This window comes from Pseudonaja textilis, chromosome 2 (genome assembly GCF_049901715.1).
Source record: "Pseudonaja textilis isolate UNSWEBS1 chromosome 2, rPseTex1.2, whole genome shotgun sequence".
In the NCBI taxonomy this organism is placed as follows: Eukaryota; Metazoa; Chordata; class Lepidosauria; order Squamata; family Elapidae; genus Pseudonaja; species Pseudonaja textilis.
In genome coordinates, this window is record NC_141991.1 from 183,813,114 (window position 1) to 183,833,210 (window position 20,097).

At 35.7% G+C, this 20,097-nt stretch overlaps 1 protein-coding gene across 4 annotated transcripts in view; it reads right to left on the bottom strand.

Moving 5' to 3' along the window:
* The window catches only part of CNTLN (centlein), a 199,390-nt gene that overhangs the window by 72,892 nt on the left and 106,401 nt on the right, over positions 1-20,097 (bottom strand). For 3 of the 4 annotated variants that reach the window (XM_087926590.1, XM_026718387.2, XM_087926591.1), the window contains 3 exons: positions 11,223-11,323; positions 5,798-5,889; positions 2,722-3,260 (listed from right to left, as the gene is read on the bottom strand). In XM_087926590.1, the coding sequence (XP_087782716.1) occupies positions 2,722-3,260; positions 5,798-5,889; positions 11,223-11,323 (732 nt within the window). The remainder of the gene's footprint in view (positions 1-2,721; positions 3,261-5,797; positions 5,890-11,222; positions 11,324-20,097) is intronic. The other variant, XM_087926589.1, reaches the window with a different exon arrangement.

Consider the following 20,097-nt stretch of genomic DNA (forward strand, 5'->3'; position numbering starts at 1 on the left):
GTTTGAGGGACAAAATATTTCTGAATATGTACAGCCTGGAAGACAGAAGGGAAAGTGAGGAAAAGGACATGACTGAAATCTTTAAATATATTAAGAGTGTGAGTAAGGTTCTAGAATGTGATATTTTCAATATTAAACAAAAATCAAGAACACGGGCATAATCTCAAACTGACAGGAGTGAAGCTCAAAAGTAACATGAGGAAGCATTACTTCACAAAAAGAATAGTGGAAGCCTGGAACCAAATTTCAATAGAGATAGTAGGTGAATCATCAGTAACTGGATTTAACCATGCTTGGGATAAACACATGTCTATCATCCAACAAAAATTAAAATAAAAAATAATAATTAAAAATTAAAAACAATAAACTAATTAAAAAGAAAAAAGAAAAAACTAAAGGGTAGACTTGATGAACCATTGAGTCTTTTTCTTTCACCAGTTTTCTATGTTTGTATTAATTTTTATTATATTATGTTTTATTATGTGAAGAGCCATGGTGGCGCAGGGGTTAGAATGCAGTATTACAGGTTAATTCTGCAGACTGCCAACTGCCAGCAATTCAGTAGTTCAAGCCTCACTGGCTCAAGATTTGACTCAGCCTTCCATCTTTCTGAGGTCTATAAAATGACGACCCAAATTGTTGGGGAAAATATGCTGACTCTGTGTTTAGAGAGGGCCGTAAAGCACTGTGAAGCAATATATTAGTCTAAGTGCGATTGCTATTTCTATTATATTATTTATCGTAAAAAATAACTATAGACAGATATTCTAATTTTCTAAATTTCAAAGTCATACATTAAATAGCAACACAGTATCTTTCATATTTGCATTTCATTAGTTATTTTCTTGATGAGCAGTGTTAATGTACATGGCTATTATGATAACATTTTATATAAAAGCATATCTGTTTGAAGTATGACATATCCCATATACATTTTCCATTGGGAAATTTGAGGCATGAAGAATCTCTTGCTCCAATTGTATTAATATTTAGCAGATGTGATAAGTTATTTTAAAAAGTCTTCAGCATTGAATAATCTTAAATCATAGTTACCATTGGCTTTAATGGGGACTCAAAGCTTAATTAAACTGACAGAATAAGAATTTAAGACTCCCAACTGTGAAGTCAGTGATTAAGTCCTACTTTCCTTAATTTGGATTATTTTCATACTTCTATTTTCTCTAATCACAAATAGGTTGCAATAGCAAAGAAAGAATTTATGGTTGTGGAGCCAGTAGTTGATGCCTAAAAATCTCTTCAAACAATTGTGTCTAATCTTATATTATTTAGAACTTTTTGTATACACTTCCCTTCTATACGCTGGAGCAGTCATGAGGATGAAACCTTGAAACCAATTATGGTTTATTCATGGTTGTGCACATTAAGATAATTATGGAACAGATCATTTGTTTAAAGAAAATGTTGTACAAATCAACTTTTCATGAATTTAAACTATAAATAACTGAATTTGAGTAGTATACAAAATTTAAAGTTCTATAAATGAGAACTAGTAAGTTTTCTTTCTATCTTATATAAAAGCTAAACCATATCCAATTTTCCAGAGACCACTAATTAATAGTATTAATAAATCAATTATTTAGCAAATAACACAGTGGACAGTATCAATGATAAACTGTACAGTTTAGGTGTTGGACTACTATTAGAGAAACCCAGATGAAAGTCCACTTCAACTGTAGAAGCTCACTGGGTGATTTTTGAAAAACCAGTTATTTTTTTAAAAAATCTACCTGCTAGGGTTTTTGCATGAAGCAAAATGGGAAGAAAAGCTATTATTTCAGTTATCTTAATGTACTATATGAGCTTGTAAGCTGTTGAAAGTTATTTGATTTTGAGAGTTTTTTAAAATCCATAAATCTGCATTCACACATACTTACTTTGACCCCTTAAGAAAAGGCAGGATATCAATTGAACAATAAAAAGTTCAGTACAAGGCCTGTCTGAAAAATATTTCTGATTGTCTCTGAATTATGTATATAAAGTAGAATCAAGTAAAAAATAAGAAACTTTTCACTCATATGAAATCACTATAAAACACCTGATTTCAGTCTTAGAAATAACTTTTGTTATGTTGTGGGATCTAAGGAACCTACGCAGTTCTACTTAGTTACAAAACTAATTTTCAACAATCATTCAGTTACACTCAGTACAATGACTATGCATAAAACGTACATGAAATAATTAGTGTGGATGGTCCTTAATTTAAAGGACACAAAATAGCTTGTAGACATCTGGTAGCAAGCTGAAAGGTCATTCAAAATTTATCTAACCAAATTAAGGGGAAAAGTGTTTCTCCTCCTGGGTCGACATGTCACAAGATAACTAAACTGACTTCATAGGCCTGCCTGGGAATCCTTAACTGTCAGCAGTGAATATGCAAAGGGCCAGCAAATTAAATCAACCTGCCAAACTGTCAATTTCAAGTCTCATGACTACATGAAAATAGCATCACTAGAAGAAATCAAGCATTGCCTTCTTTTGGGTTTCCTGGCACCTATTCAAATACTCATGCAGTTGTGGCTAATTTTGCATGCAAATTTCAGTCAATAAACTCAGAACAAGACCTCCCAAGATATTTCAAAGACTCTGACAGTATTATTTCTGCATACCAAATCGACAGTAGTTGAAATTCAATTTCTATTTGCTAGTGTTTTACATATGCACAGTGTCCCTTCTACAGAGCTAAGTTAATGAGAGCTGTACCTGCTTTCACTCATATCTTCCCAGCCGTCCTTACTGAAGTTCTCAAGTGTACCGCTCATATCCTTGATGGACTGATTGCAAAGAGACTGATGTTCCACTAAGCTCTTTTTCTTTCCTGCTTTCAATTTAACATTGGCACCTGTATTCTTACACCTACATTGTCCACAAGCTGCTTTCACTGTGGCTTTGGAATTGACTGCTTTTGCTTTGTCCAGTAAGCTCTGTAGTTGTTTCACTTGAATCTGCAAATCCACATTTTCATTTTTTAATAAATTTCCTTCTGTCACTTGCCTCTTCAGAGAGGTGACCTGTTTCTCCAATCCATCTATTATTAACTGGAGCTTTGATTTGTCCTTCTTTGCTTCTGTCATCTTCTCCACCAGTATCTTCAGTTCTTTTTCTCTGTCTTCTGCAGCTCCTGTATGCTTTTTAAGCAATAGTTGTAGCTCACTCTTATCCTTAACATACCCTTTATTCATTTCCTTCAGCTTCTTGGATTCTTTTTCAAAGACCATTATTCTTCTTTCCAACTGTGAAATCTAAATAAATAAATAAATAAATACTTTTACTGTTTTACGTAGGGGCTGATCTTTTCATTATGGCTTAGTGTCCTATATAATCTCTGGAAATAAAATTGCAATCAGCACAGCTATTTCAAATAACAAAGTGAAAAATAACTTCAAGGTAATGAGAAGGAATGCATTTGTATTGCAATAATACATATGTTAAAAAGGATGGATAATAAAATAAAGTAAAATTCCCTACACAGTGACACAAAAGTGATATGAAACAAAACAATGGATATTTATAACTTCAGTGATTGTTTAACTTTAAAAAAATTATTATGTAATAGTCTAGACTACAATTTTGGTTTGACTTTGGATCATGGTGTAAAACAAAATTTGTTGTTGTAACTCTGTATTTCGGGTATTTATAATGAAATTCAGGTTGTCTTCCACAACAGTTCATTTAGTAACTGTTCAAAGCTACAACAGCACTGAAAAAACTAGCTTATGACCATTTTTCACATTATGACCATTGAAGCATTGGTCATGTCATCAAAATTCAGACATTTGGCAAGTGACTCATATTTATGACAGTTGCAGTATCTCGGGGTCATGCGATCCTTTTACAACCTTCTGACAAGCAAAGTCAATGGGGAAACCAGATTCACTTAAAAACCATGTTACTAATTTAACAACTGCAGTGATTCACTTAACAACTGTGGCAAGAAATGTTGTAAAGTGGGTCAGAACTCATTTAACAATGGTCTCACTTAGCAACAGAAATTTTGGATACAATTGTGGTTGTAAGTTGAGAACTACCTATACCATTTTTGGGTGGTTAAAAGAAAGGACGTTATACCAAAACATCGATAATGAATACTAAAATTGGTGATGCAAAAATTACCACACCAGGCAAAACTGTTATGCTCACAGGAACAACATCTAAAGAAGTATTCATTCTTGCTTGCAATAAAGCAACTAATAAGTGTTATGTCAATGTATCTTGTTGTAAGCAAATTTTTGAATTTGGGCTTAAGTAACTCACGCACTGTGATTGATTGCTGTGCCAGAAAAGAAATTTAACACCATAACTGAATGTTATTCACTCCAGAATTTCAAATTAGAAATTGCTCTAGAAGGAATTATTAAAGCTATTACTACCTACTATAATCCAGTAGTTTGGGAAAGACATCATCAAGAGTTCCTGTATTATGCCAAACCATTCTTGACAGTTATGTCATTAAAATTATGTATCATAAACTTCTTCTATCCCCTGGGTGACAGATGCGACATCCTCTATCACTCAATTTGTTTTCCGTTACTCACTCTATCTTAAGATAAATGAATGTGAGCATTTCTTGTTCTCAGTTATTACTTTAATATGTTTGTCATTTAGTAATAATGAGATAGGAACCTTCATTACCTAGAAATATAGCAATATGTACAATCCCCTGGTCTGCTGAAAACTATTGTACTTACAAGCTATTTTACAAATGGAAAAATAAGTGGACACAGCTAAACTCATTAGCTGGATGAATGACTTTCAGGCAGTCACTTCCTCAGCGAGAGAGAAAATAGGAGGCAGGAATACTAGGTTCACTGTCTTGACTTGATCTATGTAGTTGTGTATGTGTTTGTGTGTGTATATGCTTATGTATGTCCATAAAAGTGTGCGTGTGCTTCATTATGGTTGGTCAGCCAGACATTTAGACGGGATTTGGCATTTTCATCCACCTATCGAGATCTCCCAAGGACCTGGGAAAGGTAGATGTGGTTGTTTGACAGTGTTAGAGGTATCATCATAGTATTGTTACAAACTGTTATGAACAAAGCTGGCAATTGAATGATGGTGATTTTGTCAGTGCTGATAGTGTTAAAGTGAGGCTCCAGTTGCTTTGGGATTGCACTTAAGGACCCAATAACCACTGGTATTGTCTTGGCTTTCTTTTGTCACAGTCGTTTTACTTCTATTTTTGCGGGCCTTTGTGTTTTGTGATTTTTCTCCAGTTCGTTCTCTTCTCTCATATTACTACATCCACTCTCAAGACTTTTTTGCCTTTCTCATCCATAATGGTTAAGTCTGAGATGTTCTTGTTATTATTATTTTGCCACATAACATCTTCTCTGTTCTGTTCTGTTCTGACATATTTTTAAAAAAATCTACGTTAAATCTTTCAAGAAATAGGGATGATATGCAGATTTCCAAGACATGATCCTAATTATTTGTTAATACAGTGCAAAATACATACAGAACATATGCAATGTTTTCCATCTTTAAAGTGAGACACACTTTATATTTATAAAACCCTATATTTAGAATAAGAGTAAGAATAATCCAACACTGAGAAAGTGCACATTTGTTTTTCTGCACAAACCATTAGCTTGAATGGAGCCAAATATAGAGCATTGATTTCTAACACAATTTTGACCGAATTATTTTGAGTTATGAGTGGTAATTTAAAAAAATAACACATGGCTTATATTCATCAATGTTGTCTTTTAATATATGATCCCTTACACTGAAATTGAGATTTAACATGTGGAGCTCAATATCTTACTGATTAGGATACCTTCTGTAATGTCTGTGCTGATATTTCTTTCACATTCTTCTTTGGAGTACTGTGGTTGACCTCATCTTCTTCACCAAGTTTATGGAGCACTTCTTGAAGGAAGCATAAATAATTCATTGTAATTCCAGTAAATATTCCAGTAAAGCAATACTAAAGCATTTTAAAGAAATGAGTTCATTGAGTAAGAATATTGTGGTCTATTTTCTTGTCAAGCCATTTGGTCAGTTTCAAATCAGTGAATGTTTAAAAAAAATCCTATGCTGTATAATTCTGGTAGCATCGTCACGATTAAGGCACATTAGATCTATAGGTTGAGAATGGTATACTTCCATTTGCATCTTCATACTTTTTAAGATTACGCCTCCTTGCTACAGAAAGATATATCTTTATACCTACACTGTCAGTTTTTTCTCTGATTTGTATCCCTTTTAGGAGGAACAGAGTGCCGAGTAAAACAGAGCAAACAAAACTTTATGGACCAATTTTTGTGGGCAAAACTTTAACTTCGTGTTTTTGTTAGATGAAATATACACCGTATAGAATAAATCACATATGACATTCCACTGAAACGTTAGAGATTTAAAAGAATTAAAACCTAAAAAACCACAACTGGTGACCAATAATTTATTCATTGTTCTGAGCACTTGGCAATATCACAACCAATTCTCCCCAGACTAGCTCCAAACTTGACGTCTCAAAATTAGCTTGTGTAATGTATTAGCCATTTTGTACAAAAACGGATATAATCTGAAATACGAGTTCTACAATATGAGAATTGTTTGAACACTTAACTGCTGTAGGAAAATTATTTCCGATATAACTTCTACCGCTATCCATAAGTCATTCCAATTAACAATCTCCTGGAAATTGTCAGGAACATGTATTCACTCACAAATACCTTGCTCTGTGTTTCATTTCTTAATTGCTACACCCTTAAATCTGTAGTCTGCCCAAAAGTTGCTCCAATGTTTTCCAATGAAGTCAGTTCACATATTCAGCTGACTTTCATAAAATGCTCTACAGCTAACAATGGCGAAATGGTAAGTAGGTTATATAAAGGAAAATAATTATATCAAAATTGCTTAGAAGTTGTAAATATTAGGAAATAACATTCTTTATAAAATATACCTATGAATATGCGGGAAACATTTCCTTTAACCACCCCATTCAGCACTATAAGTAGATAAGAGTAGGTCAGGTATGATCTTCAATTTACAAACAAAGCAGAAGTGGAAGAAAAACATGCAACTCTCTGCAGGTTAGCAATCATCTCGGCATAAACAGTGACTAACAAGTTTGTTAGACTGAATTAGCCCTTTCTTTTGTCTTTGGAACTTGTCATGCCCAATTAAAACTTCTGTGTTCATGAAATAAATGGAGCAATACTCTAAAGATAACAGAAGAGGGAAAAAAATTGTGCAGCTGGGGAATATGTACCTTTACCTTGATATAAATCTATTTTCACCCATGTTAGTTCCAAGCATAGTCCCTTAGCACAGTGGTACTACATACATTTTCTACTTTTAATCTTTTTCAAAATATTCACTCATTTGAATATCAATTGTAGCTTTTACATCTACATTTACTTTTCAGAGTTTTTCTTTTAGTTTTTAATAATAAACTGATCAAAGCATTCAATGTTGATCATATAACAGAATTAGATATATGAATTACATACAGCTACCATATATTAACAAATACTCTATATTTTAGGTAAGCCTTAAAAATTGAAAAGGGGTCTTTATATTTTTCCATGTTCTAGAATATTCAGGACAAAAAAATGTGACAGACAACAGTGGGACTCATTAAAATATTCATTTCAGTCATGCAAATAATTTTAATTTATCTGTCAGAATGCATACCACATATGGTAACATCATCTTCATCCCTAATTTTTTGGTGGAATGATGCTATGAACAAAAGCTCTACCTAGCTGTGTAATTCTGTTTAAGATAACATTTCTTCCCTATCTATTAGGTTCTCAGAGACCTTTCCTCCGAGCTATATAACAATATGGTCTTGTTTAAAGCAAGGAAGACCACTTAAAAAGACACACTCCTTACACATATGGTTATGCTATCTCCCCAAATACATACTAGACTATTTGTGATTCCAGGGTATTATATGACTTTTTTGAAAAAAAATCACATATTTTTGTATTATTAATACTGACTCTTGCTTATGGCAGCAAAACCTAAAAAAGTATAGTCAAATTCAAATGAAAGTATTGTTTCATAATCCTCAATTAGTCACTAAGGAAATATGAATAACCAGTTTTAAAGGACCAGTGTGATTTAGTTTTATATAATTAAATAATGTAAGAATCATGGTGGTGCAGTGATTAAAATGCAGCATTGCAGGCTAACTCTGCCCACTGCCAGGAGTTTGATCCTGACCAGCTCAAGGTAGACTCCTTCCGAAGTTGGTAAAAGGAGAACCCAGACTGTTGGGGGCAATATGCTGATGTTGTAAACCATCAGCAGAGAGTGCTGTACTATAACGAAATATATGTCTAAAAAATGCTAAATGCTATAAGTACTATATAATAACCAGCATAATGGATCAAATCATACATCCCCCTGAGGTTGCCTGTGACAGCTGCTATCTGGATCCAAAAGCAAAGCTGCAGCCAGTAATTGTTAGCATATCTCCTGGCGGTCTGTTGGGTTTTACTACGAGCAGCTCGCAGAACCTATAGGTTACGCTATAGGTTATATGCAATTAAAGCTGTTCTCTTTTCCTCAATGGCTGGTGTCAGCTCCTCCAAATGCGCTTCAAACCAATCTTCTGTCTTTCAGGTCTCCTTACCAAATACTGACAAGGTGGTGTTATAAACAGCATTCTTGAAGTGTTCCCATCATTCAGATGCATTTGTTTCAGATGGGCGTGGGAGAGTTTCCTTGAGTGCTTGAGCACATTCCTCCACTCTGTCCTGTTTGCGAGTCACTTACAGGCGAGGTCATCCAGGACTGAGCACAGCAGATGGTACGCTGGGTGCTGCACTACTCTGAGGTATATTCCAGACAAAATGTTGCAACTGAAGAAATGTTAAATAACATTGAGTGCCTGCCTGTCCTGGAGAAGCTTGACAGTGAACCAACTTTAGAAGAACTCAACGGGGACCTGGATTCCCTTGCCTCCAAGGCCCCCGGGAAAGATAACATCCCTGCTGAAGTTCTGAAGCGCTGCAAAGAGATCATCCGCACTGAACTGCATGAAATATTCTGTCTTTGTTGGAGGGTAGGTGGAGGACATGAAGGATGCAAATATTGTCACACTGTATAAGAACAAAGGCGACAGAGGTGACTGTAACAACTACCGCAGCATCTCTCTTTTTAGTGTTGTAGGGAAGCTGCTTGCCCGTATTGTACTGAAGAGGTTCCAGGTGCTTGCAGAGAGAGTCTATCCAGAATCACAATGCGGATTCCAAGCCAACAGGTCTACTACTGATATGGTATTCTCCCTTAAGACAGTTGCAGTAGGGAACAAAGACAGCCACTTTTTGTAGCCTTCATAGATCTTATGCAGGCTTTTGACTTGATTAGTAGGGATGGCCTATATAACATCCTCCTCAAGATTGGATGTCCACCTCAGCTCCTCAACATTATCAGGTCCTTCCATGAGGAAATGAAGGGCACAATAGTTTTTGATGGCTTAACATTTGAAGTGGAGTGAAGCAGGGCTGTGTCCTCTCGCCAACTCTATTTGGGATCTTTTTTGCTGTCATGATGAAACACACTTTTGGAACTGCAACAGAGAATATTTATCTCTGGACCAGATCAGACGGAAAACTCTTTAATCTCTCGAGATTGAGAGCAAAGACTGAAGTCCAGCTGACATGCTTGCAGGATTTTCTCTTCGCTGATAATGCTGCCATTACTGCTCACTCTGCTGAAGACCTTCAACAACTTATGGATCATTTTAGCAAGGCCTGCCAAGATTTTGGAGTAAAAATCAGCCGGAAAAAAACACAAGTCAAGGGTCAGGACATGGATTCACCTCGCTGTATTACAATTTCTGCACAAGAACTGGAGGTCGTCGATGACTTTGTGCACCTTGGCTCAACTATCTCCAACACTCTCTCTTTAGACACTGAGCTAAATAAAAGTATCGGTAAAGCAGCCACCACATTTTCCAGACTTACAAAGAGTATGGCTTAATAAGAAGCTGTGGAACATACGAAGATTCAGGTCAATAGAGCCTTTGTCTTGAGCACACTCTTGTAGTGCAGCGAGTCTTGGACTATTACGCATGGCAGGAGAGAAAGTTGAACATCTTTCATATGTGCTGTCCTCGACCGTATTCTTGGCATCACCTGGCATGACAAAGTTCCAAATAGTGCAGTCTTGGAACGTGCTGGAATTCCTAGCATGTGTGTACTATTGAAACAACGATGTCCATGCTGGCTTGGGCATGTCGTGAGGATGGCTGATGGTTGGATTCCAAAAGACCTCTTGTATGGAGAATTAGGGCAGGGAAAGCGCTCTAGAGGGAGACGACAACTGCAATATAAGGATATCTGCAAGTGGGATCTAAAGGCCTTGGGAATGGACATCAACAGCTGGAAACCTTGACCTCTGATCGTTCATCTTGGAGGCTAAAGATGCAGCATGGCCTTCTTCAATTTGAAGACACTCGTTCGGCAGGCTGAAGCAAAGAGGCAGTCCCGGAATCAGCAAAATCTGGGGGCTGGACAGGACACAGACTGTATCTGTCCTCAGTGTAGAATGGATTGCCACTCTCAAATTGGCCTTTTTAGCCACACTAGATGTTGTTTTAGGACCTCTTTTCAGAGCAGATACCATAGTCTCTTGAGACTGAAGGATGCCAATGCCAATGAATCAAATGTGAAAGTGAAAGAGGTTCTCAAAAATGTTGTTTCTTCATATGTCTGAAGGAATCAAAATGTTATCATTACAAAAAGTAAAGAAACTATAAATGTGAACTGTAAAACAATTGCTGAGTTCATAATTTGGATTATAAACATAATTTTTTCATACAAATAGCACTTACAGACTTGTGTAAGTGTACAAGTACAAATAATATTCACCAACAATAACTGGGACCAGGAACTCTGTCACTAAACAACTTGGTCATAAGACATGAAGTCATGTGACTGCACCAACTTATGACAGCAGTTGCAGCAGTCCCAGTTGCCATCATTAGGCAAACTTGCATATTCATAATACCCCGCGGTCACCATTTGTGACCTCCTGCTGGTGTCTCCATTAACTTTGCTTATTGAAACTTGCAGAGAAGATCACAAGTGGTACTCATATGGTTGAGGATGCTGCAACTATGGTAATTAGGAACTGGTTGCTTGAATAGTGATAACTTGACTGCAGGGATGTTGCAATGATCACAGCTACAAGGAGATTAAGCGAGAAGTACTTGTAGATTATCACGATGGCTAAATCAAACTTACCTTCTCTTTCTTGCTGCAGACACATATTCAACTCTTGTATTGTACTTTTATCTCTAGAGGCTTGCACTTTCATCTGATCCAGTTCCTCCTCTAAATTCAGTCTGGAAATACACATAAAGAATTCAGTATTACATAAAAAGAATGCCTCCCCAAAAGGTCAAAAAAGATACACGCTACAAAAACTGGAGCAGAATCAAAACTGTGGTACTAGGCTTGATCAATGCAATAGATTTATATAATCACACTTAATGTGGAAGATAGATAAAGAAAAGAAAGATATACAGTATCCCAACTTAGTGAAACAGAAGAGTCAATACTTTTTATGGAGAGGATGGAAGGGAATCTGTAGCAATTCGGAAGTTCTTAGATAATTCTTTGAGATATATCCTTGAAGAAGTCAAGGAGGTTATTATCAATCAGTGCTTGAAGGACATAATTTCACATCACATCACAGTAGAATAAAAAAAGATCTGGTAATAATAAAATAGGAACATAGATATGCCTGGGACTATATCAGTGGCTATCTTGCTTCAAGGCCTATTGAAAAACCTAGATCTTTAAAATTTTGTGACAATACAATAGGGTCAGGGCCAGATAAGTTTGTCTCTTCAGCACAACTACAGGGATTGTCTATTGTTTAGTTTCTGAAGATGACAGTCTTTTATAGATGGTACCTGGAATGGGACTATCTCTTACTGAATGGGCAAAACAACTACAGAAAAGTGGGCACCCAAATCCTAAACCATGAAGTGCTTTATAGGTGACAACCAATACCTTCAATTGTTCCTGGAAGCACAAGTGTAGCAAGTGGAGTAGATGAGCAAAACAGGAAGCACTGATAACTCATTGCAAGTTCCAATAGATTATGAGTGGTCTTCAAGGTGGCTCCATGTAAAAACATCACAGTAGTTAAAATCCTAAGTGACTAAAGCTTGAGTAAAAGCTTGGATTGGAAAAAGTACTTCCCAATCTCCAAAAAGGGTGTCAATTGCCATGGGGTGAGTTAAAATCAGTATATGATGATATTTAATTGTACCTCTCTATCTCTGGCAACCTAAGGGATGCTCTTGATGTCCTGCCGCAGTGCCTAGAGGCTGTGTGGGTCTGGAATGGGAACAACAGGCTCCAAATGAACTTTGATAAGACTGAGTGGTTTGATAAGACTGAGGACCTTCTGAATCTGGGATTTTAGTATCTTGGTATTGAATGGGGTATCTGTCTCAAACAGACTCAGTGCAAAATCTGGGAGTCTTTCTGGACTCACAACTCTTACTCAAGCATATGGCAATTCTGACTGGGAGGGCATTTGCACAACTCCATGTTATGCACCATTTGTACCCGTTCCTGGATTGTGAGGCTCTGCTTACAGTTACTCACATCCTGGTTATATCCCTGAAGGGTATCTGGAAGCTTCAACCCATGCAAAAGGATCTGGCAAGGGCAGTTATGCATGGCCCCCCAGGTCATACTTTAAACCTCTGCTCTGTGAACTGCAGTGATTACCAGTTTGCTTCTGGATCCAATTCAAGGTGCTGGTTTTGATCTTTAAAGCCCTACATGGCATGGGGTCTGGTTATCTGAAGGACTCTCTCTCCCTTATTACATCTACTTGTCCCATTAGGAGAGGCATGTTGTGGATCCCATGTCTCAATCTGGGTGGAGATATCCTTGAAGGAACCTTCGATGCACTTTCTTATTACAAAGCCTTCCTTTGATCCTGGCATGTTACATAATTATTACTCTGTCTTCAATATTTCCCTTTTAGGGAAGACTATGGGAGCCATGGCTTAGAATTAATTTCAGAGCAACTCAGAGGAAACAGATTATCTGGATTCATTTAAATCAGGTTCTCATTTGGACTTCATATGAAAACTGTATGGACTGTGCTGGCTGAGATCTATGTTGGGATCTAGATAGGGAGGTTGCACCCTGTCTGATACCCAAGTTTCATGGAGTGGAATGCTGTGGCCCAAAATTCTCTTTTGCTTTTCAGCCTCCACATTATGAACATCTTCCCTTTAGAGGTCAGGCTAGTCTCCTTGCTAATGGCCTTTTGGAAGCTTTTAAATATAAAGCAGTGGGCCTATGGAGAATATAGCAAATTGTCATTGTATATGTTCTATTCTAGTGTTCTATAATTATTCTTATTAAATATTGTTTCTTTAATATTTTGTTATAGTCTGGAAATTTTTATTGTATTTTAGTATATATTATAGACTACCATGAATCTTAAAACATATAGTTGCATAATACAAATGGACAAAAATAAAAAACCTGCTTATAAAAAACCATAAAATTATAATGTTCTAGCAATTTCTAATGCAAATGAGTCTTCTCATTCTGATATCAGTAAAACTTACGTAATATAGAAGTGTTAATAGAAAACACCTTTCCAAGCTAGCTAACAACAGAACTCTGTTTCTTCAATGAATCTTCATAATATTATTGACTTTTTTCTCCTTTTATTCCATAAAGATACCAATAATAGTCAAAGAGTCAAGACAAATGTCATAAATTGCAAGTACTCTTCCTTTAGTGACCACAGTTGGGACAGGTAAATTAGTTGTTAAGTGAAGTTGCCATTAACTGCGAATGTGGTTATGCTCTTCCTTCACAGACTTGTGCATTCAGGTAGTAAATTTGAAGACTTGTTGCAAAATTACTTTTTCATCACTGAAAACAGTTATTAAATGAGGATGTTTTTAAATAAGGACTACCTCTGAGATGAAAAGGATGGCATAGTTCGGTATACTTTTATGAAATCCACCCAGGTTTTTTTAGACTATATAATGAAGAATAATTTTGAACCAGACATGATTTTTCAACAATCAAATATAAGCATGACAAAAAAAAAAAATCCCTTTGCTCATCCAACATTCAGGTGCATCTCTTTGCAACAAGGACAAAACATAATCTTTCCAAAGATGCTGGTCAACTGATAGTTTGGAGCAGGTTCTGATCTCTGCTATGTGAGAAAGCAACCCCCTTGGCCCCCCAAAACACCCTATCACATACACTGAGGATAAGGCCATCGAAACAATGTCAGTTAATAATAATAGAATAGTAAAAACACGCTTTATTTTTTTTAGCTTTACTTACGTTTCTGAAAATGATGAAATGAAAACCTTGGTTAATCTGGGCTATTTCAAAGTGATTTCAGTTTGGTAACACTCAGCTAGTCCAGGATCAACATATTCTAGTTTTTGCTAAATGAGCTTGCTTAATAGCTTTTGTAAATTATAGTTGGCTGAATTTAAAAACAAATAAAAGCTGGGGCAAATTGACCAGCTTATCATTCAAGATATACTGTAGCATAAATGAAATTATCTTCTTAATCAGTTTGCTTATTATTTTCCCTGCTGAGATGAATACCATCCTAAAGGCAGACAGGGAATAAAAGAGCCTTGAATCCCATATTTTTGTTGCACAGGATTTGAAGGTTATTATCGTGCCCATAATTTAAAGAGTTGATGGATATGAAAACATATTAGTTAACAAACAGGACATTTATTTAAACACATGATTGGTAAAGGTTCCCCTTGCACATATGTGCTAGTTGTTTCCAGCTCTAGGGGGTGGTACTCATCTCTGTTACAAAGCCGAAGAGCCGGCACTCTCTGAAGAAGTCTCTGTGGTTATGTGGCCAGCATGACTAAATGCTGAAGGCGCATGGAATGCTGTTACCTTCCCACCAAAATAGTCCCTATTTTTCTACTTGCAAAATTTTGTACATGCTTTCGAACTGCTAGGTTGGCAGAAGTAATGGGAGCTCACTCTGTTATGCGGTGCTAGGGATTCGAACCGCTGAACTGCTGACCTTTCTGATCAACAAACTCAGCATCTTAGGCACTGAGCCACCACATCCCTTCCTTACAATATATAGCACCGAAATAAAAGCAATTTTTTCATGGCTAATGATCATTCAAGTTACTTCATTTTTCCTTGTTTATGCATAAGATTTTTCCTATGTTTCAGCAGACAAATATGGGTATATTATCATGAAAAAGACCTATCACATACTGTATTTAAGATTATATACTTGAGATATTCTACATACATTTCTTCGTTTCTTTCATTTTTAGATGAGATCTGAGCAATAGTTCTGTGTTTTGGGGGCTATACTCCTGTAGATTATTTTAAGAAATTGATTTGAATTTAATCTTTGGAATCAAATAAAATGACTGAAGATGCATACTTATTTCTCTCCAGTGCTTTAATATTGTATTGTAATTAATCATTGTTACAGAACAGTGTTTTGGTCTGTTTAATAGTTTTTATATCCACTTTCTCCTCTTATGGTTGATGGTTAATGTATGAAAATTTAGGAATAGGATAAATAAACTGCAGCAGGTTATGAAGATTTTTTCCCCGAAGTAAATTAATTAATGAGAAATTCAATAGGGACATGATTTTTCATGGTTCACTGTATGACTATGAGGTAGAATAAAAAAGGAATTGAACTTCAATCTGCATGAAACATATCTGGAGATTGACTTTATTACCTCTTAAAAACCTACTGAAATACACTGTTCTCTGCATACTGTATGATGATGGCAGTATGGAAAGCAATCATTGTTAGAGCAAGCTGCTCACCTGATGTCAGAGCAATGTAGCTCCAAACTACCTTGAAACTTCTCCAATATTGCACAGATAATAATATCTGAATCAAGCCTCAGTGGATACTAATCAAAACTAAAGCACAGAAGGAGAATTTACATTTTATTGTTACTTTAACATTCGAACTAAGTTCCCTTTGAGTGAATTATTAATAAATTATATTAGTAAGTCCTCACAACCACAAATTCTATGTGAAAAATATCACTAAATCTTTTGACAAAAGGGTTACTCTGCATTATCCCTTAGTCCATTTAAGACCAAGAAGTAGACATACAATAACTCAAAATTTCTTACTGCTTAAATGGTAGTTAGAATCATTTAAACATTAATTTCATTCCGATCTTTTGTAATCTCTGTGAACGATTTTGCATTTAGATAAGGATTTGTATATAAACTCTTTCATAGCACACCCAAAACACACCACACCCACAAGAACGTTTGGCAAATCACAAAGCACAACAAAATTACAAAATCAGAACAACAGCAGTTTTTTCTCTCCAGTCCCAAACATTTTTCATATTGAGCATTAGCTAGAAGATGAAATAAAAGAAAAGCTCCCTTTCCGCACTGCATTTTCCTCCAAATTAAAATTCCAACCTCATCATAGCAGCTTTCCTTCAAAATCATGCTTAAGTACATGGACGTATGTACACCTAGATATAAATGAAAGCAACAGCTAGCAACAGAAAGGATTTTGTCAGTATTTTAATTCTGAAAGTAGAATTGATATAATTATTTAATAATAATGCTCACATTTCCCCCCTCTGTATTCTTGGAATAGTAATTGGGAGAAACATGATATGGTTGAAGAGAAATGATTAAGGAATGGTTTGTCTCTTCTCATTCGGTAAACTGATCTTCCCTGTCCTTCCCAAGAAAGAAAGATAAATGAAACCAATCACTTTTTTACTGTTTGCATTTCTTGGATCTTGTTACTTAACATCATTTTTATTACATATCACAATTAATTGATTTTCTCCTTGCTCCATAGTAGGCAGCACTGTTTGAATGTAAGTGTAAAGTAGGAAAATGGCCTTAAGAGAGAGGATAACTTGGCATATAAGCATGCTTCATCAAATGAAAACATTATAATGGTCATATTATTTGTATTTATGACCTCAAGTAACAACCTACTAAGATGCTCTCCTTCTCTCTCTCTCTCTCTCTCTTTACATGCAGGCATAAGCACAAAAGAATGGTGTTGTTTTCAGTATGTTTAATTGACTATGGGAATTATTATATAAATTACATGAGCATTATAAAGCCGAGGCAGACAGGCAAATAGGGAGAGGGCATGGGAAAGAGAAGGCAACCATTTAAATTTCACAGAAAAATATGTTCGGAATCAGAACTATGAATGTGAACTTTTCAATGTGTTTATTGAAGAAAATAGGCTTCCTCTTCCTCCATGTTGGGACATAGCATCTTGAGATAGGATATTGAGCGGTCGTAAAAGGCATTTGTTTTATAACAAATCTTCCCTGGAATGGGAATTAGAATCACATACCTTTTTAAAGGGCTCAGAAGCTACAAAAAGGATATAAGTACACAGTGGTTTATTAAGAATGCTCTCTAGCCTTAGCACTTCTCCAAATAGGCACAGTACAGTATAGACTAATACTTATTTCAAATATAGATGCCAAAGATAGGGCAACTTCAGTTTTGAAGGGATTCTACACTGCAAAACTTACTTATAATTGCTGTAATACTGAAGGTAGTAGTTCTGAAACACAAATAAGCATCTAAGATACTGTTCTCAGAAGTACACACACACACACACACTAGAGTCAAATTGCTGTTTTAGAGTCTAAAATCTGTTATAGATATGTAACAAAAAAGGCAAAAATGATGCCAAAAATTATGTGATCCAATGGCAAAGAAGGAATTGTTAATTAGAACAGTAAGAGTACAATATACCCCTGGTTTAATGGACTTTATTTACCAGATATTGGGTGCCTGAAGTAAACATGAGTAAAATCCCATTTAGATGTAACATTTTTAGATGTGACATTTTTTTTCAGCGTACACATTGGTCCGTTACTCAAAATTTAAAAATATTTTATTCCATAGTTAAAATGCAGTTTGAAAGAAATCCTAAATTTAGGTTCAGTGCTTTTAGGTTTATTTTACCCATGACTGATGGGTAAAAATCTTTGAAAAAATTTATTAGATATTAGTATCATGTAGCTTTTTCATTCAAAATAGTGATCAGAGTTCAAGTTGGATAAAATACAACTGAAATAAACATTAGCAGGTGCTACTGAAATCTCCAAAGCATTATTTTAAAAAATGCAGTCACTATTTTTTCAGTAGTGACCACTGATTGTTCAAAATCTTCATGGAAAATATAGTAATTTATAACCTTTCTAATAGTGTTACCAGATCTGGCCTGCAAAAAGTTAGTTAGTAAATACAAAAATGTATCAAAAAGAACCAGTAACATTAAATCTTCATGATCATCTGAATTTTTGTAGTCCACATTTGAAACCAACCTTGTAATTATTAATAGTTGTTTTAAATGGAAATAGACTGAGCAGTGTCCATTTTAGAGATTAGGAATTTATTTTAGATTAATCACAATACAGTTAAAGAAAAAACAGAATAAATGACTAATTTAATTTCTGCTAGTGTTACTGAAGCTAGTTTGGGGTAGTGGTTAAGGTGCTGGCCTAGAAACTAGGAGACTGAACTTAAGGTCTGCCTTAGGAAGGAAAGTCAGCTAGGTGACTATCGGCCAATCACTGTCTCTTAGCCCAACCCACCTCACAGAGTTGTTGATTGTGTGTGTGGGGAAACAGGGTTTAGGACTATTAGGCACCGGTATGTTCACTGATTTCAGTTGAAGTGAGGAGGGGGAGGAGGGAGAGAGAGATTGTTGAAAATGTTATCATCATCCTGTGGAATATCTTTAACATCATCTAACAATATAGATGGATAAAAATACCAAATTGAGTCTATACACCTAAACATCTGACTGATTGTGTGACGAACCTTCATAAATGAAGTAAAGACAAACTGAACTGTGACAATACCATCAAAACCACAAATACCTGTGTTAGGATATATACAAAATAACCCTTGAGTAACAAGGATATGCACATGGAAACATGTGATCTCGAAAAAATATATCAGAATAATGCACCATCCAAAACATATTGCCAGAATAGAATATCCACACTGCCTCTGCCATACTGTGATTTTGTAGTCAAAATTATTGTTTATTTATTAAGTAAAAATAATTTCAGAAGTTTGAAAAAGCACCATATTTTTCATTTAATTGTGGGGTATTCAGAATTTCCATAGAGAAGGTCCCCAATAGCAGCTACATTGTTGAAGATTAGATCAACAGTAGAGACCTTCAAATTTCTAGGTTCTACTATATCACATGACCTAAAATAGACACCTAACATCAAAAACATCATCAAAAAAGCACAATAAAGAATGTTCTTTCTGCACTAACTCAGAAACCCCAAACTGCCCAAGGAGCTGCTGATATAGTTCTACAAAGGAATTACTGAGTTTATCATCTGCACCTCTATAACTGTCCAGTTTGGTTCTGCAACCCAACAGGACATACACAGACTTCAAAGGATAATTAGGACTGCAGAAAAAACAATTACTACCCACCTGCCTTCAATTTGAGGACCTGTATCCTGCACGAGTCAAAAAGAGGGCTGTGAAAATATTTACAGAACCCTCACATCCCGGACATAAACTGTTTCAACTCCTCCCCTCAAAACGATCCTACGGAGCACTGCACACCAGAACAACTAGACACAAAAACAGTTTTTCCCAAAAGCCATCACTCTGCTAAAACAAGTAATACCCTCAACACTGTTTAACTATTTACAAAGTGTGCACTATTATTACTGTTAATCTTCTCATCACTCCTTATCATCCCTCCCCTCCCACTTGTGATTGTAGGACTGTAACTTTGTTGCTTGTATCCTTACGATTTATATTGACTGTTTCCTAGTATGATTTGATTGTTGATTGTACCCTATGACTATCATTAAGTGTTGTACGTTATGATTCTTGATTCTTAACGAATGTATCTTTTCTTTATGTACGCTGAGAGTATTTACACCAAGACAAATTCCTTGTGTGTCCAATCACACTTGGCCAATAAAAGTATTCTATTCTAGATATACCAATATAATCCTCTCCAGAAATCTTAAGACCAACTTCCAAAATTCCCAAGACAGTTATGTTAAGTTTATCGGGAATTCTGAGATTCATGGTCACAATTCTGGAAAAT